At 38.7% G+C, this 16781-nt stretch overlaps 2 protein-coding genes and 1 long non-coding RNA gene across 7 annotated transcripts; 1 reads left to right on the top strand and 2 right to left on the bottom strand.

Annotated features, from left to right (window-relative positions):
- Positions 1-2590: 2590 nt before the first annotated feature.
- On the bottom strand, positions 2591-10438 carry LZIC (leucine zipper and CTNNBIP1 domain containing). 3 transcript variants are annotated; one of them, XM_072026743.1, is made up of 7 exons: positions 10344-10438; positions 8767-8910; positions 7611-7746; positions 6437-6535; positions 5713-5808; positions 3865-3946; positions 2591-3003 (listed from the first exon to the last, which is right to left on the bottom strand). In XM_072026743.1, the coding sequence occupies exons 2-7, from the start codon at positions 8865-8867 to the stop codon at positions 2945-2947; spliced, it is 573 nt and encodes a 190-aa protein (XP_071882844.1). In that variant the 5' UTR covers positions 8868-8910; positions 10344-10438; the 3' UTR covers positions 2591-2944. The 3 variants fall into 3 exon arrangements, with proteins under 3 accessions (XP_071882844.1, XP_027298987.1, XP_005026412.1); XM_027443186.3 differs by lacking the exon at positions 10344-10438 and adding an exon at positions 9971-10129; XM_005026355.6 differs by lacking the exon at positions 10344-10438 and adding an exon at positions 9399-9538.
- On the top strand, positions 9646-16586 carry NMNAT1 (nicotinamide nucleotide adenylyltransferase 1). 3 transcript variants are annotated; one of them, XM_027443184.3, is made up of 6 exons: positions 9646-9786; positions 12839-13006; positions 13507-13659; positions 14157-14292; positions 14367-14512; positions 15115-16586. In XM_027443184.3, the coding sequence occupies exons 2-6, from the start codon at positions 12883-12885 to the stop codon at positions 15513-15515; spliced, it is 960 nt and encodes a 319-aa protein (XP_027298985.1). In that variant the 5' UTR covers positions 9646-9786; positions 12839-12882; the 3' UTR covers positions 15516-16586. The 3 variants fall into 3 exon arrangements, with proteins under 3 accessions (XP_027298985.1, XP_027298984.1, XP_027298986.1); XM_027443183.3 differs by lacking the exon at positions 9646-9786 and adding an exon at positions 9913-10072; XM_027443185.3 differs by lacking the exons at positions 9646-9786; positions 14157-14292 and adding an exon at positions 9913-10072 and having other exon boundaries at positions 13507-13690.
- On the bottom strand, positions 11164-14272 carry LOC139999260 (uncharacterized). Its single transcript, XR_011804605.1, has 3 exons — positions 14166-14272; positions 12185-12308; positions 11164-11615 (listed from the first exon to the last, which is right to left on the bottom strand). It is a non-coding gene; the product is annotated as an uncharacterized lncRNA (long non-coding RNA).
- Positions 16587-16781: the final 195 nt, after the last annotated feature.

The raw sequence follows: 16781 nt of genomic DNA on the forward strand, positions 1-16781 counted from the left end.
AGAAATCATTTTAATAGGAATTTTACAACTGCCTGCAGTACAGAAAATTTGAAAAAAATTTCAAAATATTTGCAAATCAATAAAAAAGTTTCTCCCGGAAATGTACGCACCTCTCTAAAACTGCAAGGAAAAAAGATTTGCAAGTTATTGTACAGTAAACTTACTGTGATCTGCTGGAGTGAGAGATTTAATTTACATACTAATGCTGCGAGCAGTTTGGGAGGGGGAGAAGAGTTACTTAGCACCAGTAATGAGCAGAAAGGAAAAGAAGGCAGCAACAGTCCCCATAGACTGTTTTGTTTTCAATAATTTCAGACTGTCTAATAAAGCCTTTAATAAGCTGCTCTCAGCTATAAAGCTGCAGTCAGCCTTTGTCAGAGCAGATAATACTGTCCCAGACAGGAAAATAGTTCTGATAGAATGCACAAAAGACCCCATCTAAATAAAAGCTTCTCAAAAAACAGAAATGAGAAGAAAATCCATTAGTTAAATGAATGAATTATGCTGTCTATACTACATAGCCTTTAATTTCTGAAAGACTAGAATTCAAAAGGTTAACTACTGAAGCAAAATCATTCTGAAAAAACATTATCTGGTTTACTCCGATCCTAGTTTACAATTAGACAAACTTGCTTATTTACAGTGCAGTTATGCCCTATAAATGCAATCTACATTACAACTGATCATGTTAATTTTCTGTTTGTAATCTATGTTAACCACCTATCCTCTAAGTGACTATTATGTGTCAGACATTAACATCACAGTGGACTATTTACATTTAAGACTATTTTTACTCCACTCGGTTTAATGGCAGTTCTCAATGAAGTTCAGGTCTTGCTATAAGCCTAAAATACACACACTGCAGGTAAAGCACTGACAGCGCACTACATTAAGCACAGGATTCCTCAAAACAGTCAGTCACCTTCATTGCTGACAAATGCAACAATGCTGACAACTCCACTGTTGCCAAGAACAGCCATGCCATCAACAACTGGTACTGAATCTACTCAACGTTTGGGTTTAAAAGTTGGTTTCTAAATCATTACCAATTCTAAAATAATTTGATATTATCCTTACTTTCTGTACCTGAATTTCTTAATTTTTTATAACCCAAAGCACTAGCAAGATGGAATCTAGATACTTTTTCCCCTAGTAATTATTTCCTGCCTTATTGCCATTCTTTTCCTGCTAGCAACAGTTACTGCAACAGGAGTTAGTACATTTTGCAGATCAGCAGCGACTACATAAATTGCATTCAACAACAACTCAGGAAAACGTTTAGCTTGTCAAGGTTCTTAATGTATTCACAGAAACTCAAAACTTAAGATCATGTTTTTAGGAGGTTTCTTTTACCATGACAGCCAAAACCTCTGAGTAAAGAGCCACGATTTCAGAAACATGCTTAAAAATTAAAGAGGCACACTGTCAAAAAATAGCCTATCACCTTTACAATACAGATACAGATCTCTGTTTATCCTCTTTTTAATATTATTTTCTGTCAAGTTAGAATAAACAGTCATGGCCTTTGATACTTGGTTAAGTACTTTGCTCTTGTTTAAGGAAATACTAATTTAACTTAGAAAAAACACATCATGTGTAGAGTTTAAGCAGCAAAGTGGTAGCTTTCCTCTCTTGAAACATTCCTGCCACATCTTATAGGAACACGAACCGTCTGTCTGCAACTGGCTAGTTACACATTCTCTAACAGGTGCCAAATCCCAGAACAGTTGAGGTTGGAAGGGGCCTCTGAAGATCATCTAGTCCAACCTCCCTGCTGAGCAGGATCACCTAGAGGACGTTGTGCAGGATGGCATCCAGGTGGGTTTTGAATACCTCCAGAGGAGACTCCACAACCTCTCTGGGCAACCTGTCCCAGTGCTCTTCCCCCCCCCAGTATTATATTAACGGCACATCGATTCACTTGCAACCAAATGCTCCCTTTGATTTTAAAATCATCCTATAATCTGAAACTATTCAGGATTCTAACTTTCTTGTGAAAGCACTGACCTCTGCACAGCACCACCACCTGATAATTAGACAGCTACAGTTGCATCAGTCATCTAAGAGAGCTTCCCACCCCACCCACTTTTTAAAAAAATTGTTTCTACTTTAAAGTTATTCTATGCTATCTCAGAAATCCTGGGAAATAATGGTAGCATGCAGTTATACACCAAGAGCTCAAATAAGAGGTCACAGAAAGGGCTTCTCATTGCCATTTCCTTGCAATGCCCTGTCATTTCAACACAGAAGGTTAAATTTCTCCAGAAGTCTCTCTACAGGGCTTCCATTGTTTGTCAATCAAGGCTGGGACACAATGACACTCATTCATGCACACAGTAAACAAGCAGACAAGGGCCAACGATTAGTATACAGTCTCATTTTGGTTCTTCTGCAAACAGTTTGTAGAAAGATGGTACTTAAAATAAGCTATGTCAGTTTTTAAAAGATGCAACGCACTCCTAGTATAAAATACTTAGTAGGGAGCCCAGACAGAAATTAAGACAACTTGAGAGCAACTTAAATAATCACCCAAAACATAACTCATTCATTAGGACTGTTCCTGAAAAAATATCTGCTTGGTACAACCACATGCAAAAAAAAACGTATTTTAATAGTTAGAGAAATACACATTCAGAAAAGTTGAAAATAGCCGATTCTTTTCAAAGACAGTCATAACAAGGTTTTGTTTTTTGAGTACCATTTAGTGTTTAGCCTCAGAACTTATGTTACTGAGAGGTACACAGACACCAATGTTACCAAGTGCACTTTAAGGTTGTTTACTTCATGTCTTCTGTTTGAGAACCCAGGAGATTTAGGGTTTGTTGATAGGTTTTGCCCCCACCCCTTTTTTTTTTTTTTTTTGCAACATCTTAAAAATAGAAAAAACAATGACAGAAGTCCAATGCTACTGACAACTGGAGAGACTCAAGCCTCACACACCTCTTCATTGTTTTGCCTTTTCTACTTCAAAACTTGCTAGAGCAAAAACTTTGTCTCCTGATCCTGTGAAAGGAAAAAATATTTCCAGTAAGTATTGGTAGAAATCGTATTTTAGAGAATTTCCTTACATACAACATAAATCAAGCAAAACATTTGAAATCAAAAGAAATCAAACCTGCATTTTGAAAAGTAGAACACTTGAGCTCATAAAACGAAAAAAACAGAGACATACTGGATTGGACAGCTCCAAAACTAACTATGTAGAGAGCTGCTAATGAAGCACCCTTTTGAACAACAGGCTTCCCACCTTGCCTGCACTCAGAAAGAGGAGCACTGAGAGTTCAGTCACAGAACTAGTTCATCTGTACCCTGACCTAGTCAGGCACATTCCTGCCATTCAAAGCTCTTTCATCCCAATTCTAACAGTAAAAATAGAATGAAGTGTCGTGCTTATTTAATGCATATTATAAATGAACTTTTGGTCTTGTCAACATGATTAGAGTTACAACAATCATGGCAAGAAGAGTACTTTAAAGCTCTATTTTGACAGCGTGCCAGTAATTGCAGGGTTCTCTGCATCGAGCAGAGGAAAAGGCTCTCCTGAAGAGTCATTAATGCAAAAAAGTATTGTTTAACTGTACGAGCAATATGTCTGCTTGAGACAGAGCATTCAAGGCTTCAGCATTATGTGAAACACTTGCCTTTTTGTGGCTTTTTGGCACTGAGTTTATTTGCTGCATTTCTTTACCCTGATGGGCAGTGTATCAGAGTTTCATTGTTAATAAAAATCGAAAAAAGCATGTCAGAATTTAATGGCATGAATCTTTTGCTTTTATTTTCTGTTTCCTAGAGAATCATACGTATTTCTAGTTATCGCTGTTTGAAGAGGCAAAGAAATTGGATTTTATGAGAATGAAAACTTACCAAGGTCAGTGGAGACTTTCTCAAACTGGCTCAGGGCTGCACCGGCATTTGCTGACAAGAAGGTCTCCTCATCAGGTGTCAGCTAAACCAAAAAAGGCCGTAACTGAACTTGATACCTTAACTATGCATATCCCCACCGTATTCCCATCATCTCCATCATGAAATGTGACAGCTTACAGGGATTATCGATTTGCAGTTTTATCTAATACTAAAAGCCAAAGTAAAAATGCAAGCTACTGCCCTGCACTGAATTACCGTCCTCAATACCCCCTGTCAGTCCAGAAAGGACAGCGTCTGCACCACTAGGTTTCAAGACCTCCAGTAGTAATTTTTGTTGAAATGGTCACCCTGCATCTTTGTACCATCTGCAAAGGATAAGAACTACCTTTTTTTTCTGTCATGTGGTCCATACACTAAAGAGCTAAGCTCTCAGCTCACCTCCTATCATTTACTGACGAAAGCCAAAAGAGAGCCACAGCCAGCTTTGACCACATTAACAGTGACCTAGAAAACTGTCTCTTCCTTTAAAGTGCTGTAAACCATCGGTGACATTTACACATGTAGATTTTGCTTTCATGTTTGTGTTCTGATGCCTTGGTGACAGATGCCCATAAAATATTTACAATAATGAAGCAATAACCTACATTTGAAAGGTTCAGATATCTAAGTTAAAATTCACTCATTTAAGTACCTCAGATACATCCTTATTAAAGCGAAGAAGAATTAAATGTGTCAAACTACCCACAGCATTTGTGTCAATTTAACAATTAAAAATACAGGCTACAATAGAACATCGGGTACAAACATTTAGAATCATGTCAGATGTAGGGAAAAACTACTAGTTACCTGTCTTTGCTGTATTTCGTAAGCAAGCATCGAACTACCTAACATTTTGCAGTACTGTGCAGACAAACAGGTAATATTTACCAACATTTGTCACATTCAGAACAGATGAGAAACCACTATCCTGGGAAGTCCTCTGTGAAGTAGGTGACTGATCATTTTAAAAGATTGAGACTGTCAAAGCATAACAGAGTGGCTTGTCTGTGGTGACCCAAGGAACTCATGCCAGGACCTTCAGGTAACTTCACAGATTCCGTTCATAATCTGAATTAGATGTGAATCTTAATTAAATGTTTCCAAAACACTTTTTTTCCTCTGACAATCTAACAAAAACAATATTCTGAGGAAAAGCACTTGCTAATATCACCTACCTGGAACGTACCTCCCTTTAGTACCACACTAGGTATTTTCCATCACATTCCCTCATTTACTAGGAAATTTTAACTACGGAGATACACAGCAACTCATTTTCTTCATACACCTTCAACAAAAAGAAATAACTTCTCTTCCTCCCTCTAGCGGTAAAAAAACACACCACACACACAAAAGCAGGATTGTTCTGCACACTGATGCAATTATTGGGGAAATACGTTTAACATCTACCTCTCAAATGTGTGTATCTCACACCAAGGAACAGATATTATCAACAATACAAAACTGAGTTAAAGCTCAATGTGTGTCAAAAGTCTGACAGCTCTTGCTAGGTGGACAGGAGGTAGTTAGCTAGTAAAAGACTTGTATTGCAGTTTTTGTATCATGATCTTGTGGGAACTTCTATGTGATTCACTCCTATGGCCCAACAAAGACAGTTATAGTCTTATATAAATGTACAATACTATTTGGCATGTTTAGTAGTGCGTGCTTCAAGACATTTACTATGAAAGCAAGATACATTTTATGATTTGTTCATAAAAAAGTTATTTCTTCTTTTAATATATAAGATTTGTCTTCAGTATACAGATAAAAACGTCTATTCACTAGCTAGCTTTCATGCTAATGCTTTACCTTCTCACCAAGCTTTCTGAGGGCAGTCAGGATTTCAACTTTCTGTTGTGTGTATAGGTCTCGTCCCAACTTTCCAACCATTAAGTCTCTGTCCATCTGTATACCAAGAAAAAAAAGAAGTGAAAACATATAAACCTCCCAGCAGTTTCACTCAATAAAACAGCATGACCACTGCAACAGCCTAAACATATGTGTTGGGTCTGTATCAGTAAGCACGGTACCCATGGAAGTAAGGGACAGACCTACCTATACCTCAACAGATGGCTGCACATTTTTTCTGACATTGTGCAGATACTCTGCACCTCGTGTGCAATTCATTCAAAATTATGGATTCATACATCACTGATACACAAGGGAATCACATTTCACTTAATCTAAATCTCAAATTCAGTCGTGATCTGAAACACAAGTGCGCTCTCCAGCCCCTCAACACAATTCTAGATTCAAACTCTTCAGATCTTCCATCTGCAATTATACTCAGCTCACTTTCTGTTAACCATATTTTTGTTTTGAAATAGCAAGATAGAGATTAACTCATATACATTGTTGTCCCCATTACCACAATGAACATTTGAAATTGGACAAACTCTGGAAGATAACTTCTTTATCTCCTCGTGATGCTATCAAGTTTCCTAACACACTTGGTACTCTCCTTGCAATCATTACAAATTTAAATCAATCTAGTTCAAATAAACTGTTCTTAAAGTAAAACAGAAACCTTCACCTCTGCCAACCTTGTCCTCAATTGCCTTGGTTGTTTCTTTGCAAACATTCTAATTACTTCTGGAGTTTTAAATGCTTGGCTGATGGCTGCTTGTATTGCCTGCAAAGAAAAGTACAAGAATGACCAGAACTAATAGCAATCATAAACTATAGCTGCATGACAAGATTAATGAAGGCTGGAAAGCATCATTAGTATCCTCTGCATCGTTTGATAAGAGAGCTTTTCTTTGTTTGCACAACCATGGAACTTAGATGAAAAAAATATCCAACATTTATGCAGGGCTTGAAAAATCCACTAATTGGTGCAATTATACTGAGAAAAAGATGTGCAACTTTTAATTAGAGTCCAGGTCTTAATTAAACTTCCAACGTCTTCCTGATATCATCAGGACACAAGTGAATGTGCTGTGCTATCTTAAGCAGTTTTTATGCCCACACTGACAATTACAGTTCTAAGAGTAAGCAGAATGTAATTGATGAGGTCAATCTCCCGTTGCTATTCAAAATACTCTACAGAATATCAGAGCTATTATATTAAATCTCACCACAGTTATTTTTCGACAAACCATGATTTCTCTGGAAACATAACTCAAAACACAGTGCTTGTCAGGAACATATCATGTTTTCATTAAACACTTGAAAAGACAGAAAACTGATCAAAAGTTTGTGAGTCAACATAAAATAAGATCAATACACCAGAAGAACTTGAATTTACAGTCACCATTAGTCTTTTCATTTGGACTGGGATGACTCTCTGAAATACAAACCAGATACGAGCATATGAAATGCTATCCTTATCCTTCTTAACAAATAGGCAAGAACTTCGTTTCTCACCATATATTGTCCTGGATTGTCTCCCACACCTTTTAAATTATTTAGTAACATTTTCTAATATTCAGGCCCTGCAGTTTCCCACATTTTTTTCTACAATGTAATCACTGATACTTTTTTTCCCCTCCTGTTTTAAAATGAAGAGACCTAACCAAGTTTTTAATACATACACATGCATTAAATAATAAAAGCATTCAGTGCAGAGATGCAGGTTTCACATGCCCCTGTATAGATATTATAACAGACCACTTAGATTTATTTCCTGTTTTGCTGAGTCCAGGCAGAATCCAACCTACTTTTAATAACACATCAGTCAGACAGATCTGAGTAGGAATCATCTTTACCAGTTGCATGCCACTGAGCTCATCCACCAAAGTCATATCTCCAGACATAATCTTCTTCAGTGAGTCATTGATCTCACTCAGCTGTTCTAGAGTTTCTTTCTTTGTTTCTTCATACTCATCTGCATCTAGTTCCTCTCTAAAGAAGAGCCAACAAGATGTATTAAATCACAGGATTAAAACTGAGATGTCCTTTTTTTTTTCCATATTACATCATGGTGTATCATGAAGCACATATCCTCAAATAGCAATAAAAATATTCACGGCACTTAACATTATTCCACTTCTAGCCCTCTTAGCTGTTATTTGGCTCATGAATATGAGTTTGCTTCTTGTTTTTGTACCTCTTCATAGCTGTCCATACAGTTGTGTTGCTTGTACAAATTCATTTACATAAAAAGACACTGACAGCTACGAGATACTAAACACATGGTACAACGTTAAAAAATTTATTTGGGATCTCAACAACAAAATGCAGTGAGATTGCCTTACTTAAAGGTAAGGTGGATCAAATCATCTGAAAAGCCCACCTCCTCACTCCAAAACCATCAACTGATTCAGGCAAAAAAAAAAAAAAAAAAAAAAAAACATCAGCCCTTAATCCTGCTGCTTAAGCCTTGGTAAACTCAAAGAATGACACACACAACTGTTCTTGAAAATACAAGGTTTTTTTTTCCTATCTCAAATTTTACTAGCCTACAAAGAGCTAAACAGTCAGGAGGAGTATCACATGAAGATGTTAAACAAACTATGGAAAAATATCCACAACCAAATCTATAATTATAAGACAAAGCAAAATAAAAGCACACAAAAGCAAATAACTGATATTAAAAAGTTTGTATGAAAATTGAGAATTCTGTGAACAACTACTGCAAGTTAACAAGTCCCACTGAAATATAAAATTTCAAAGAAAATTGTAATTAATATTTTTGCCCTCATTTTCCTCAAGGGGATAGAATGACCTTAATAAAAAATGTTTTTTTCATATCACTTTTACTACTTAATATTAACATCCTATTGTAATTTTTTAAAAATAAAGCCACATCAAAACACAAAGCCAAAACAAAAAAAAAAAAGACTTTTGAAAGGTACAATTCTCTTCTGCCAAACACTTAAGAAAAATATTCCCATTTAAGAGGAAAGCATCTACTTTTATTACCTGCATTCCTCCAGATCTTGAAGCTGCTGCATTAACCTATCCAACTGCTCTTCCAAGTTCTGTTTTAGTTTAGTGGTCTCTGTTGTTCCTCTTGAAGCCATTTTCAGTTTTCATAAGAAAATCCAAAGTTGTTACATAACACTCCTAGGAGAAAGAACGCATTACTGTTATGTATCAACACCTTAAAGCACATTTTAAAGTGATCCGATTGATCAATATATTGATGACAGAATGTCTAATAAAATCACTTTGAGATCCCAGCAGCAGAAATACTGGAATATTAGGCTAGGTCTACAGGATCATTGTTTTTGTAGCAGGAAATCATACGCCAAGATAGTAACTCAAACAGCCATATCACATAGAAACATCTCCAAAACCCAGCGTCAATTACTGATGACTTTTTGCCTCTCTATAAGAAAACAGCAGGCTCTTATAGAATTCTTTAGGTTGGAGAAGACCCTTAAGGTCATCAAGCCAAACCACCTACATCAAGTCCACCAGGAAACCATGTCCCTAAGTCCATGTCTCTTCAGTACCTCAGTACCTCCAGGGATGGTGACTCTGCCTCCCTGGGCAGCCTGTTCCCATGCCCAACCACCCTTCCCGTGAAGAAATTCTCACTGATATCCCACCTAATCCTCCTCTGGCACAACGTGAGGCTGTCTCCTCGCATCCTAGAACTCCTCAGTTTTTATTCTTCACCTTCTCTACAACCGCCCCTTGCAAAACAACTTAAGAGCCAAAACCCCAAATTTAGGAGCCTGAAGCACATAAACACCCCATTTGAAACCATTAGCTGCAGAAAAACAGAACATTCTAGAGAAAATCCCTGCTTTTTGGATATTCAATAGGCCAAGTGGCCTGAGCGCAGCGATCTGAAGGCTGCACCCAGCCGAGACGCCGGCTCCCCGGGTACCGAGCAGGCGGCCCCCAGCACCCGCACGGATGCCAGCGGCACCCCCCGGCTCTGGAAAGCACCCGGGGAGGCTCCACGACCCTCCCGAGTACCACGGCGAAGCGGTAACGGCGAAGGGCTGAGGGAGGAGACGGGGAAAGAAGCAAGGCCGGCAGCGCCCGGCAGGGAGGGGAGGCCGCAGGGGTGCCCGCAGGCAGGGAGGGGAGCGCGGAGAGGGATCCGAGCCCCTCCGGGATCCTCCGGGATCTCTCCGGGATCCCCCCCGGTGCCCTCCCGCCGCCGCCTCACCTGGGGCAGGCCGGGAGCGGGGCGCCGTGGGGCCGCTTCCGGAGCGCCGGGGCCACGGAGATGGCGCCGCCCGCAGCGGCTCTGGGAGCAGGGAGGGCCCGGGTAAGAGCCGGGGGGATGCAGGGGGCCGGGGAGGGACCGAAGGGACCCGGGGGGGCCGGGCAGGGCAGGGCAGGCCGGGCTCTCGTGGTGGGGGTGGCTGCTGGAACGGGCCGGGCAGCGGCGGGCCCAGCGCGGGGCAGCTGGTAGCGGAGCTTCCTTCTGTACGCCGGTGGTGTGATGGGTCTGAATCTTTCTGGTTTTTTTTTGGTTGTTTTTGATAAATGGGTGTTTTCCTCGGAAGTGTGGAGGTGGTAGGCCGAGGCGGACTCACCGCGCTGCCTGCGCACCCGTGGAAGCGAACAGCGTGGGGTGCGGGGCCGGGCCAGGATCTGCTGTGGGCACATCCCGGTGGGGTCTGTGCAAATACGTGTCGGGTGTCAGGGCTGCGAGTGCTGCACGCTACGTTAAATCACACACAAACATTCCGAGACTTGATATAAACATACATGTAAAGGGTCATATACATTACATTGCACTTTTTTTTTTTTCCTTATGAAAAAGTGAAAATGATCCACAGCATCCTATGCTTACCGAACCAACCACTGAGCACAGCTTTACCTTTTTTATTTTTAAGCCTCTACAGAGAGATTTGACTAACATTTTATGTAGTACTCGATATCAGGGAACAATAACGGATGTGGCTGTTTGCAGTGTTGTGAAACAAACCACACGTAACTGACTGCACATAGCTCGTACCAAAGAGTTAGCGCTGTATGAAGGTCATTTCGTACAAAGCAGGTCCCAGCTCTGTGGGTACTCTGCTGGGTATAACGATGACAAACTAATGGCAGTAATCACAGTGATACCTCCTGTCATCTGCACTGCCCTCCACATCAGCCATGTAGCTGTTTTCTATGCAAATGGTCCTAGACAGAGGATGTCAACGCAGATTAGGAGGCTGAGAGTACGGGCAAACTGTGATGTTCTTAATTTCAGTGCAGACATGCAGTGCTGCAAGGTGATTTTATGCTGCAATACCTGTCTGTTTCTAAAGAGCGCAAAAAAGGATGAAAAAGAACGTTTGACTAACTCAAGAAGGCACTATACATTTTCATCTTAAAATCTTCAATTTTTCCCTTACCTTATTTTTTTTTTTAAGCAGAAAATCAATCCTTTTCCAATTTGCAGTATGAGTCACTTTCTTTAGCAAGTGGGGCTTTATGCATTACAAAGGCAAGTCCAACTCCTTTCCTTGCCTGTTCCCATAGTAACTCTTCGAGCTGATGCCCCTGTGAAGACTGCATTCCAAGTAACACCAGACCCTTCGAATGCTGAACTACTCTGCAATAATAAAGAATATTTTAAAAGTTTGTGAAACTCAGAAGCACAGAAAAGTACCAAAACTTGCAAAATGTGCCTCGTAAGATGCCTTGCAAGATTTCCTTTTATTCAAGGGCTATTTGATGTTAGTAGATAGGAGCTGTTAAAGGATTCAGCTGTGATGAGATACATCACCACTGTGGCGGCACTGAGCATTGCTGTTTCTTTGCAAAGAAGACTGATCATGAGGCTGACCTTGTGGGATTTTTCCAGGCAGATTGTGCTGTAGAAATAATGGCAGACCATTCAGTGCTCAACCCCAGTGCCTCAGACATCTCACAAACAGTAACAAGCAGGAGAATGGCCCATAATATATTCCAGTTTTCATTTGCTTGTTCAGGGCCAGCCTAGGAGAAACCATCTTGGCAAGCCAGAATGTTCTCATGAAACACTGAGGAGCAAAAATCCGTGCAGTGGGAGCAGAAATGAAAATGATGAGTGGCGAAATTTACTTGTTTTCCCCAATTCTTAAACATCTTTCTGAAACTCAAGTTGCAGAATTGGAACAGTGCAATTGTATTTTTATAAAGGGAAAAAAAAATCTGGTATTTAATTGCAGCTTTCACTAAACTTTTTAAAATTCATTTTTCTTCTATCATTAGTTTCACCGGTATACACAGTACGTGCTTTCCACAAAACCAAGTAGATTGGTTGTTTTCATGTTTAGGCCATAGCACTATCTTGCATACTAGGAGCATGTAAAATAAATCCCAAAGAAACGTTAACCCTCCTCTCTTCCAGAATTTAATTCAATATAATGTTAATTATGTAGATTTTGCTGAAAATAATCACTGCAGCAGCACTGGGAACTCTCAAAGGATGTTCTATGCCCCACTATTAGCACCAGAAGTAAGGAAGTTATTTATAAGGAAGTTCCCTGCAAATGTGTCTCTCGGCAGTTGATTGGCATTGTCATCTGAAAAAAAAAAAACAAAACACAAAACCAAACAACTATGACATTCTAATAAAGTTTGTCCTGGAATTGGAGACCTTAATCTCTCCTCCTGATTTTTTTGTTTGGTTGTTTTTTGTTTATTTTTGTTTGTTTGGTTGTTTTTTTTTTGCACTAGCTGCTTTTCTTTCGAGTGGGCAGTACACTAGCTTCTCTTTTGATGAGCTGTCCATTTTTAATTAACTTCTAAAGGTGCTTCCTTCTCTTGCATATAGGAGGGAATTACAACTGCCAAGCTAATACATGGACAAGGCAAAGTTAGGTTCACGTATCTATTACATATGTTGTCCTCCTTGCATTCTATTCAGGAGTAACAAGGAAGAACTAGAGGGAGTGTTTTTAATCTCTTAAAAGCGGGATAGTGCAGTATCACATGAACGATCACAAGCCAAATGCTGATGGGAGGAAAATACAGTGATCAATTTGCCCTTGATATCATCTGCTTATTGGCAGCACAAATGAGTAGAAATAATTATTTTTGATCTCTCTCACAGTAACTAGGCCCAACGTTCTCCTCTTGGCTCTGTAGCTGTGAGGAATGGCTATGGAAGATCCCGACAAGAAGACTGAAGTAGTACTGCTGGCCTGTGGGTCCTTTAATCCCATTACCAACATGCATCTCAGGCTATTTGAGCTGGCTAAAGACTATTTTGATGGAACAGGTAGGATGGTAATTTATAGCATTCAAAACAGCTCTCTATCCAGACACTTAAATGTTAAGGTGAATATTTTGTTTATGCCTGTTTGACAGTGATAGATATTTTTGGAAAACTGATTAGGTATTGAAGCTAGTATGAGTGTGTAACCTACTTACTCCTGTAGGCTAAATACAGTCTCACTTATTTGCTGCCTTTTACTAATTCTAATGAAGTAAAGCACTGGTTTTACAGTTTTTCTGTCTGAAATCAGAAAAGCATGAGCAGATGTCATAGAGATATATCTTTCTAATATTTCTTACTGAATATTTAATTGTGCCTCCTTGTACAGTGGCAGAAATATACCGTACTTTTCCACTGGGCTAGTTATTAGAGCTGTCACTGATGTTCTTAGAGACTTCAGTGAACAATGAGTGTGTAATAGTTTAAATACAATACTGTGGAAATAACATCTGCTCAGCCACTTTTCATGTTCTTGTGTGATATGCTTTTTTTTTCCCCCACAGGAAAATACAAAGTAATCAAAGGAATAATTTCACCAGTAAGTGACGCATATAAGAAGAAAGGTCTGATCAGTGCTGATCACCGAGTAACCATGGCAAAATTAGCGACCAAAAACTCAGATTGGGTGGAAGTTGATGACTGGGAAAGCAGCCAGAGTGAGTGGGTCGAAACAGTAAAAGTTTTAAGGTATTCTTCTGTAAAATCCTAAAAGTTTTGAGAACCTATAGAATAATAAGGAATGGTGTTAGCTCTTGCAAGTTAGACTAACCCCAAATAATGTAAATAAATAAACTCAGTGAAGTCAAAAGTACTATTTGTATAAACATTGTAAGTGAAGGATTGCAATGTTAGTCATGAACGTACACCAAATGTGCCTGAGAACAGCTTCTAAGACAATGTATTTTTTCTTAGGCTCTATTTAGTTTTTGTGCTGGAAAGATATTCCTAAGAAAAGACAAGAGACTAGAATAGGGTGGGCATAAGCTATGCAAGCTTCTCTCATTTGATTTTGTTTGTGCTATGCTGCCAATTTGTGTATTTAAAGGCTAGCATGAGAATCATCTAAAGTAATTTCTTTTTTTTTTTTTTAATGTTTTTTGCTCTTTCAGTCACTGCTACTTAACTGAGGTTCTTCTTTTTGTTTAAAAACAAGGAAACAAACCTTACAGTTGTTGCTTTGAAATCTCTGAACTTTTACCATCTTATAAGCCAACTCTCAGAAGTCCTTCCAGCAGATCAGTTCTTGGATGGGTTTTCTGTGAAGACACTACAAGAGGAAGTGGTGAAAGGTTATTTAGTAGATAATACTCTTCCCTATATTCTTTTGCATCTTTAAAATATCTTAAATACCTCTGTTTTGTAGGTACCATCATCAAAAGCTTTTGTCTTCTGATCCCACTAGTAGTCTGCAGAATGCTTTACCTTTAACAAAGCCAGGACGGAAGAGGAAACAGGAACCAAATAGACACGACCCTATTAAAAAGAAAAATCAGAGTCCAGATATAAAAAGTTAAGTCTATTTGCAAATTAAATGCTTAACAATAGTTGCTATTTCAAGGGAATTGTGCTGATGAGTAACTTTTTTTATGCTACTTCTTGTTTCTGATTTTAGTGAAAAAGGTTACTCATCTAGATTCCAAAGCATAAAATGGTGGGTTTTGGTTGTTTTTTTCTTTCCTTTTATGCAATCCCCTCCACCCCTTGCCATGCAAAAGCTAGCTCCTCTTCTGTAACTCTACAGAGTGTCACATAAAGTTTTAAAACCATTACAGTATCCCTTCCTAGTTAGCTATTCTGAAATCCTCTCTAGATTTTCTTTTACTTTGATCCTTTGATTGATTCACCCCAAAGCTAAATAAGCATATTAGAGTATATTTTTTGGTCCCCTTGAATGAAAAGGCTTCCATAACCTTTTGTCAGAGAAACCTTGTGTTAAGGCTACTAATTGTAAACTATATGCTCTGAATATATATATATATATATATATATATTTTAATTTCATCTTAACCAAGATAGGAAGAGTTGGCCTAGATATTAAATGTCCTCATCAAGCAAGCTAAAATCTGGTGGCCTAAACCAAGCCCGGTTTCTCATTTATTTTTCTTTTTAAGGTACCCCACAGATTAAACTGCTTTGTGGAAGTGACGTGCTGGAATCCTTTGGGATCCCCAACCTGTGGAAGTTGGAGGACATCACTGAAATTGTGCAAAATCATGGCCTTGTATGCATCAGTAGGGCTGGAAGCAACGTTCAGAAATTCATCTACGAATCTGATCTTTTGTGGAGACATAAGAATAATATTCACCTTGTGGAAGAATGGATCACAAATGACATTTCCTCCACCAGGATCAGGAGAGCACTGCGGAGAGGCCAGAGCATACGTTACCTAGTGCCTGATGTAGTTCTGGCATACATAGAAAAAAATAATCTATATAATCCAGAAAGTGAAGACAAGAATGCTGGGGTTGTCTTAGCTCCCTTACAAAAATACGCAAGTGATTCCAAGAACTAACAGGCACTATACAGCAAATTTACTTTCTGCTGTGAAAAGGTACTAGTCGGTACAGGATTTTTTTTTTTTTATTTGCTTGTTTGTTTTTGGTGACTTTTTTATTAAATAGCAGGCCAATTCAGTAGACATGTAGTTGCTGTTCAGGTTTGGTTTGCTTAAGAATTGGGCCCACACAATCTTTTTCAAAAATACAGTTAGAAGATTTTCACTTTTAAGCATATTGTCACAGTTCATGAACTAAATACAAGAATTCACAGCAGTATATGAGAATTACAAATTGATGAACAGATAAATGAAAATGTTCTGATTTGTTTTAACTCAGACTGCTCTGACTGCTATTTATAAAATAGGAACACAAATGTTTTTAATAACTCACAGTGCTGTAAGTAATAAATCCATTTTATTTCAAAACATACCACTTACTGATAGTAAATCCCTATAATTACTACTACTTTTTAAGTTGCTAACATATGATGCAACTTAAAGAAATGATATAGCTGTACCCTGGAAGGGAAAAACTTACTCCTGGCTGAAATGGCACTAGATAAATCATGCTTTTAGTTGCCTGCCTTTCAAATATGAAGCCCGTTTACTTGCTCTCACACAGTTTGCTCCCCAAATTGGCTTGTGCTTTACTTTTCCATTCATGTTTCCTGAGCTGTAGATTCAGTTCAACAATGTTTCTCATACCTACTTCAGAAACTGGTGTATGGCCATTGATTTAACGGAAAGAAGTTAATAATAGTGTCACTGCAGATTCTCAGACAGTTGTCCCTTTATTTCAAATAATAAATGAGCCTTTACTTTTGAGCCAAATGTATGTACCTAGATATGTTTTTATGTTAGTGGAGTTGAAAAGAAATAGTAGGACACTAGGACTGTTCATAAGTGAAATGTTTTTCTTTGCTGGAAATCTGGTTTAGAATCTAAAAACATATTGTCTGTATTAAGTGAATATAAACTAAAGAGGCACTGTGAATGTCATGGTAATATAATTCTACCTCCCTTTCTTTGCTGTCATCCCATTTTTGGTTTGGATTATGTGCCTTAATAAAAATGTCAAGGTTTCCATCAAGGTTTCTGAGACACTACCTAACAGGTCAACAGCTTCTTCATACTATCTCCTCAAAACAAATCTGTTCACATTTTTTAGGATCAACAAAGCCAACAGAACATGAAGTTCTTGATGTGCAGAGCGTAGGTGGTGGTGGGCAAGACTAGAACCATGGACTTGCTTTGGGATCATAACTGTGACAACCTGTCATC

This window comes from Anas platyrhynchos, chromosome 22 (assembly GCF_047663525.1).
Source record: "Anas platyrhynchos isolate ZD024472 breed Pekin duck chromosome 22, IASCAAS_PekinDuck_T2T, whole genome shotgun sequence".
NCBI classification, from domain to species: domain Eukaryota; kingdom Metazoa; phylum Chordata; class Aves; order Anseriformes; family Anatidae; genus Anas; species Anas platyrhynchos.

What these genes read in the sequence shown, in the direction of transcription:
- LZIC (XM_072026743.1), bottom strand. Translation starts at nt 8,867, where the DNA reads ATGGCTTCAAGAGGAACAACAGAGACCACTAAACTAAAACAGAACTTG. An exon ending in TCAGAAAGCTTGGTGAGAAG is followed by an intron (nt 3,947 to 5,712) that starts GTAAAGCATTAG and finishes TTTTTGGTTTAG; the next exon opens with CTGACACCTGATGAGGAGAC. An exon ending in GAAAGTCTCCACTGACCTTG is followed by an intron (nt 3,004 to 3,864) that starts GTAAGTTTTCAT and finishes TTCCTTTCACAG; the next exon opens with GATCAGGAGACAAAGTTTTT.
- NMNAT1 (XM_027443184.3), top strand. Translation starts at nt 12,883, where the DNA reads ATGGCTATGGAAGATCCCGACAAGAAGACTGAAGTAGTACTGCTGGCC. An exon ending in TGACTGGGAAAGCAGCCAGA is followed by an intron (nt 13,660 to 14,156) that starts GTGAGTGGGTCG and finishes TTTAAAAACAAG; the next exon opens with GAAACAAACCTTACAGTTGT. An exon ending in ACAAGAGGAAGTGGTGAAAG is followed by an intron (nt 14,293 to 14,366) that starts GTTATTTAGTAG and finishes TCTGTTTTGTAG; the next exon opens with GTACCATCATCAAAAGCTTT.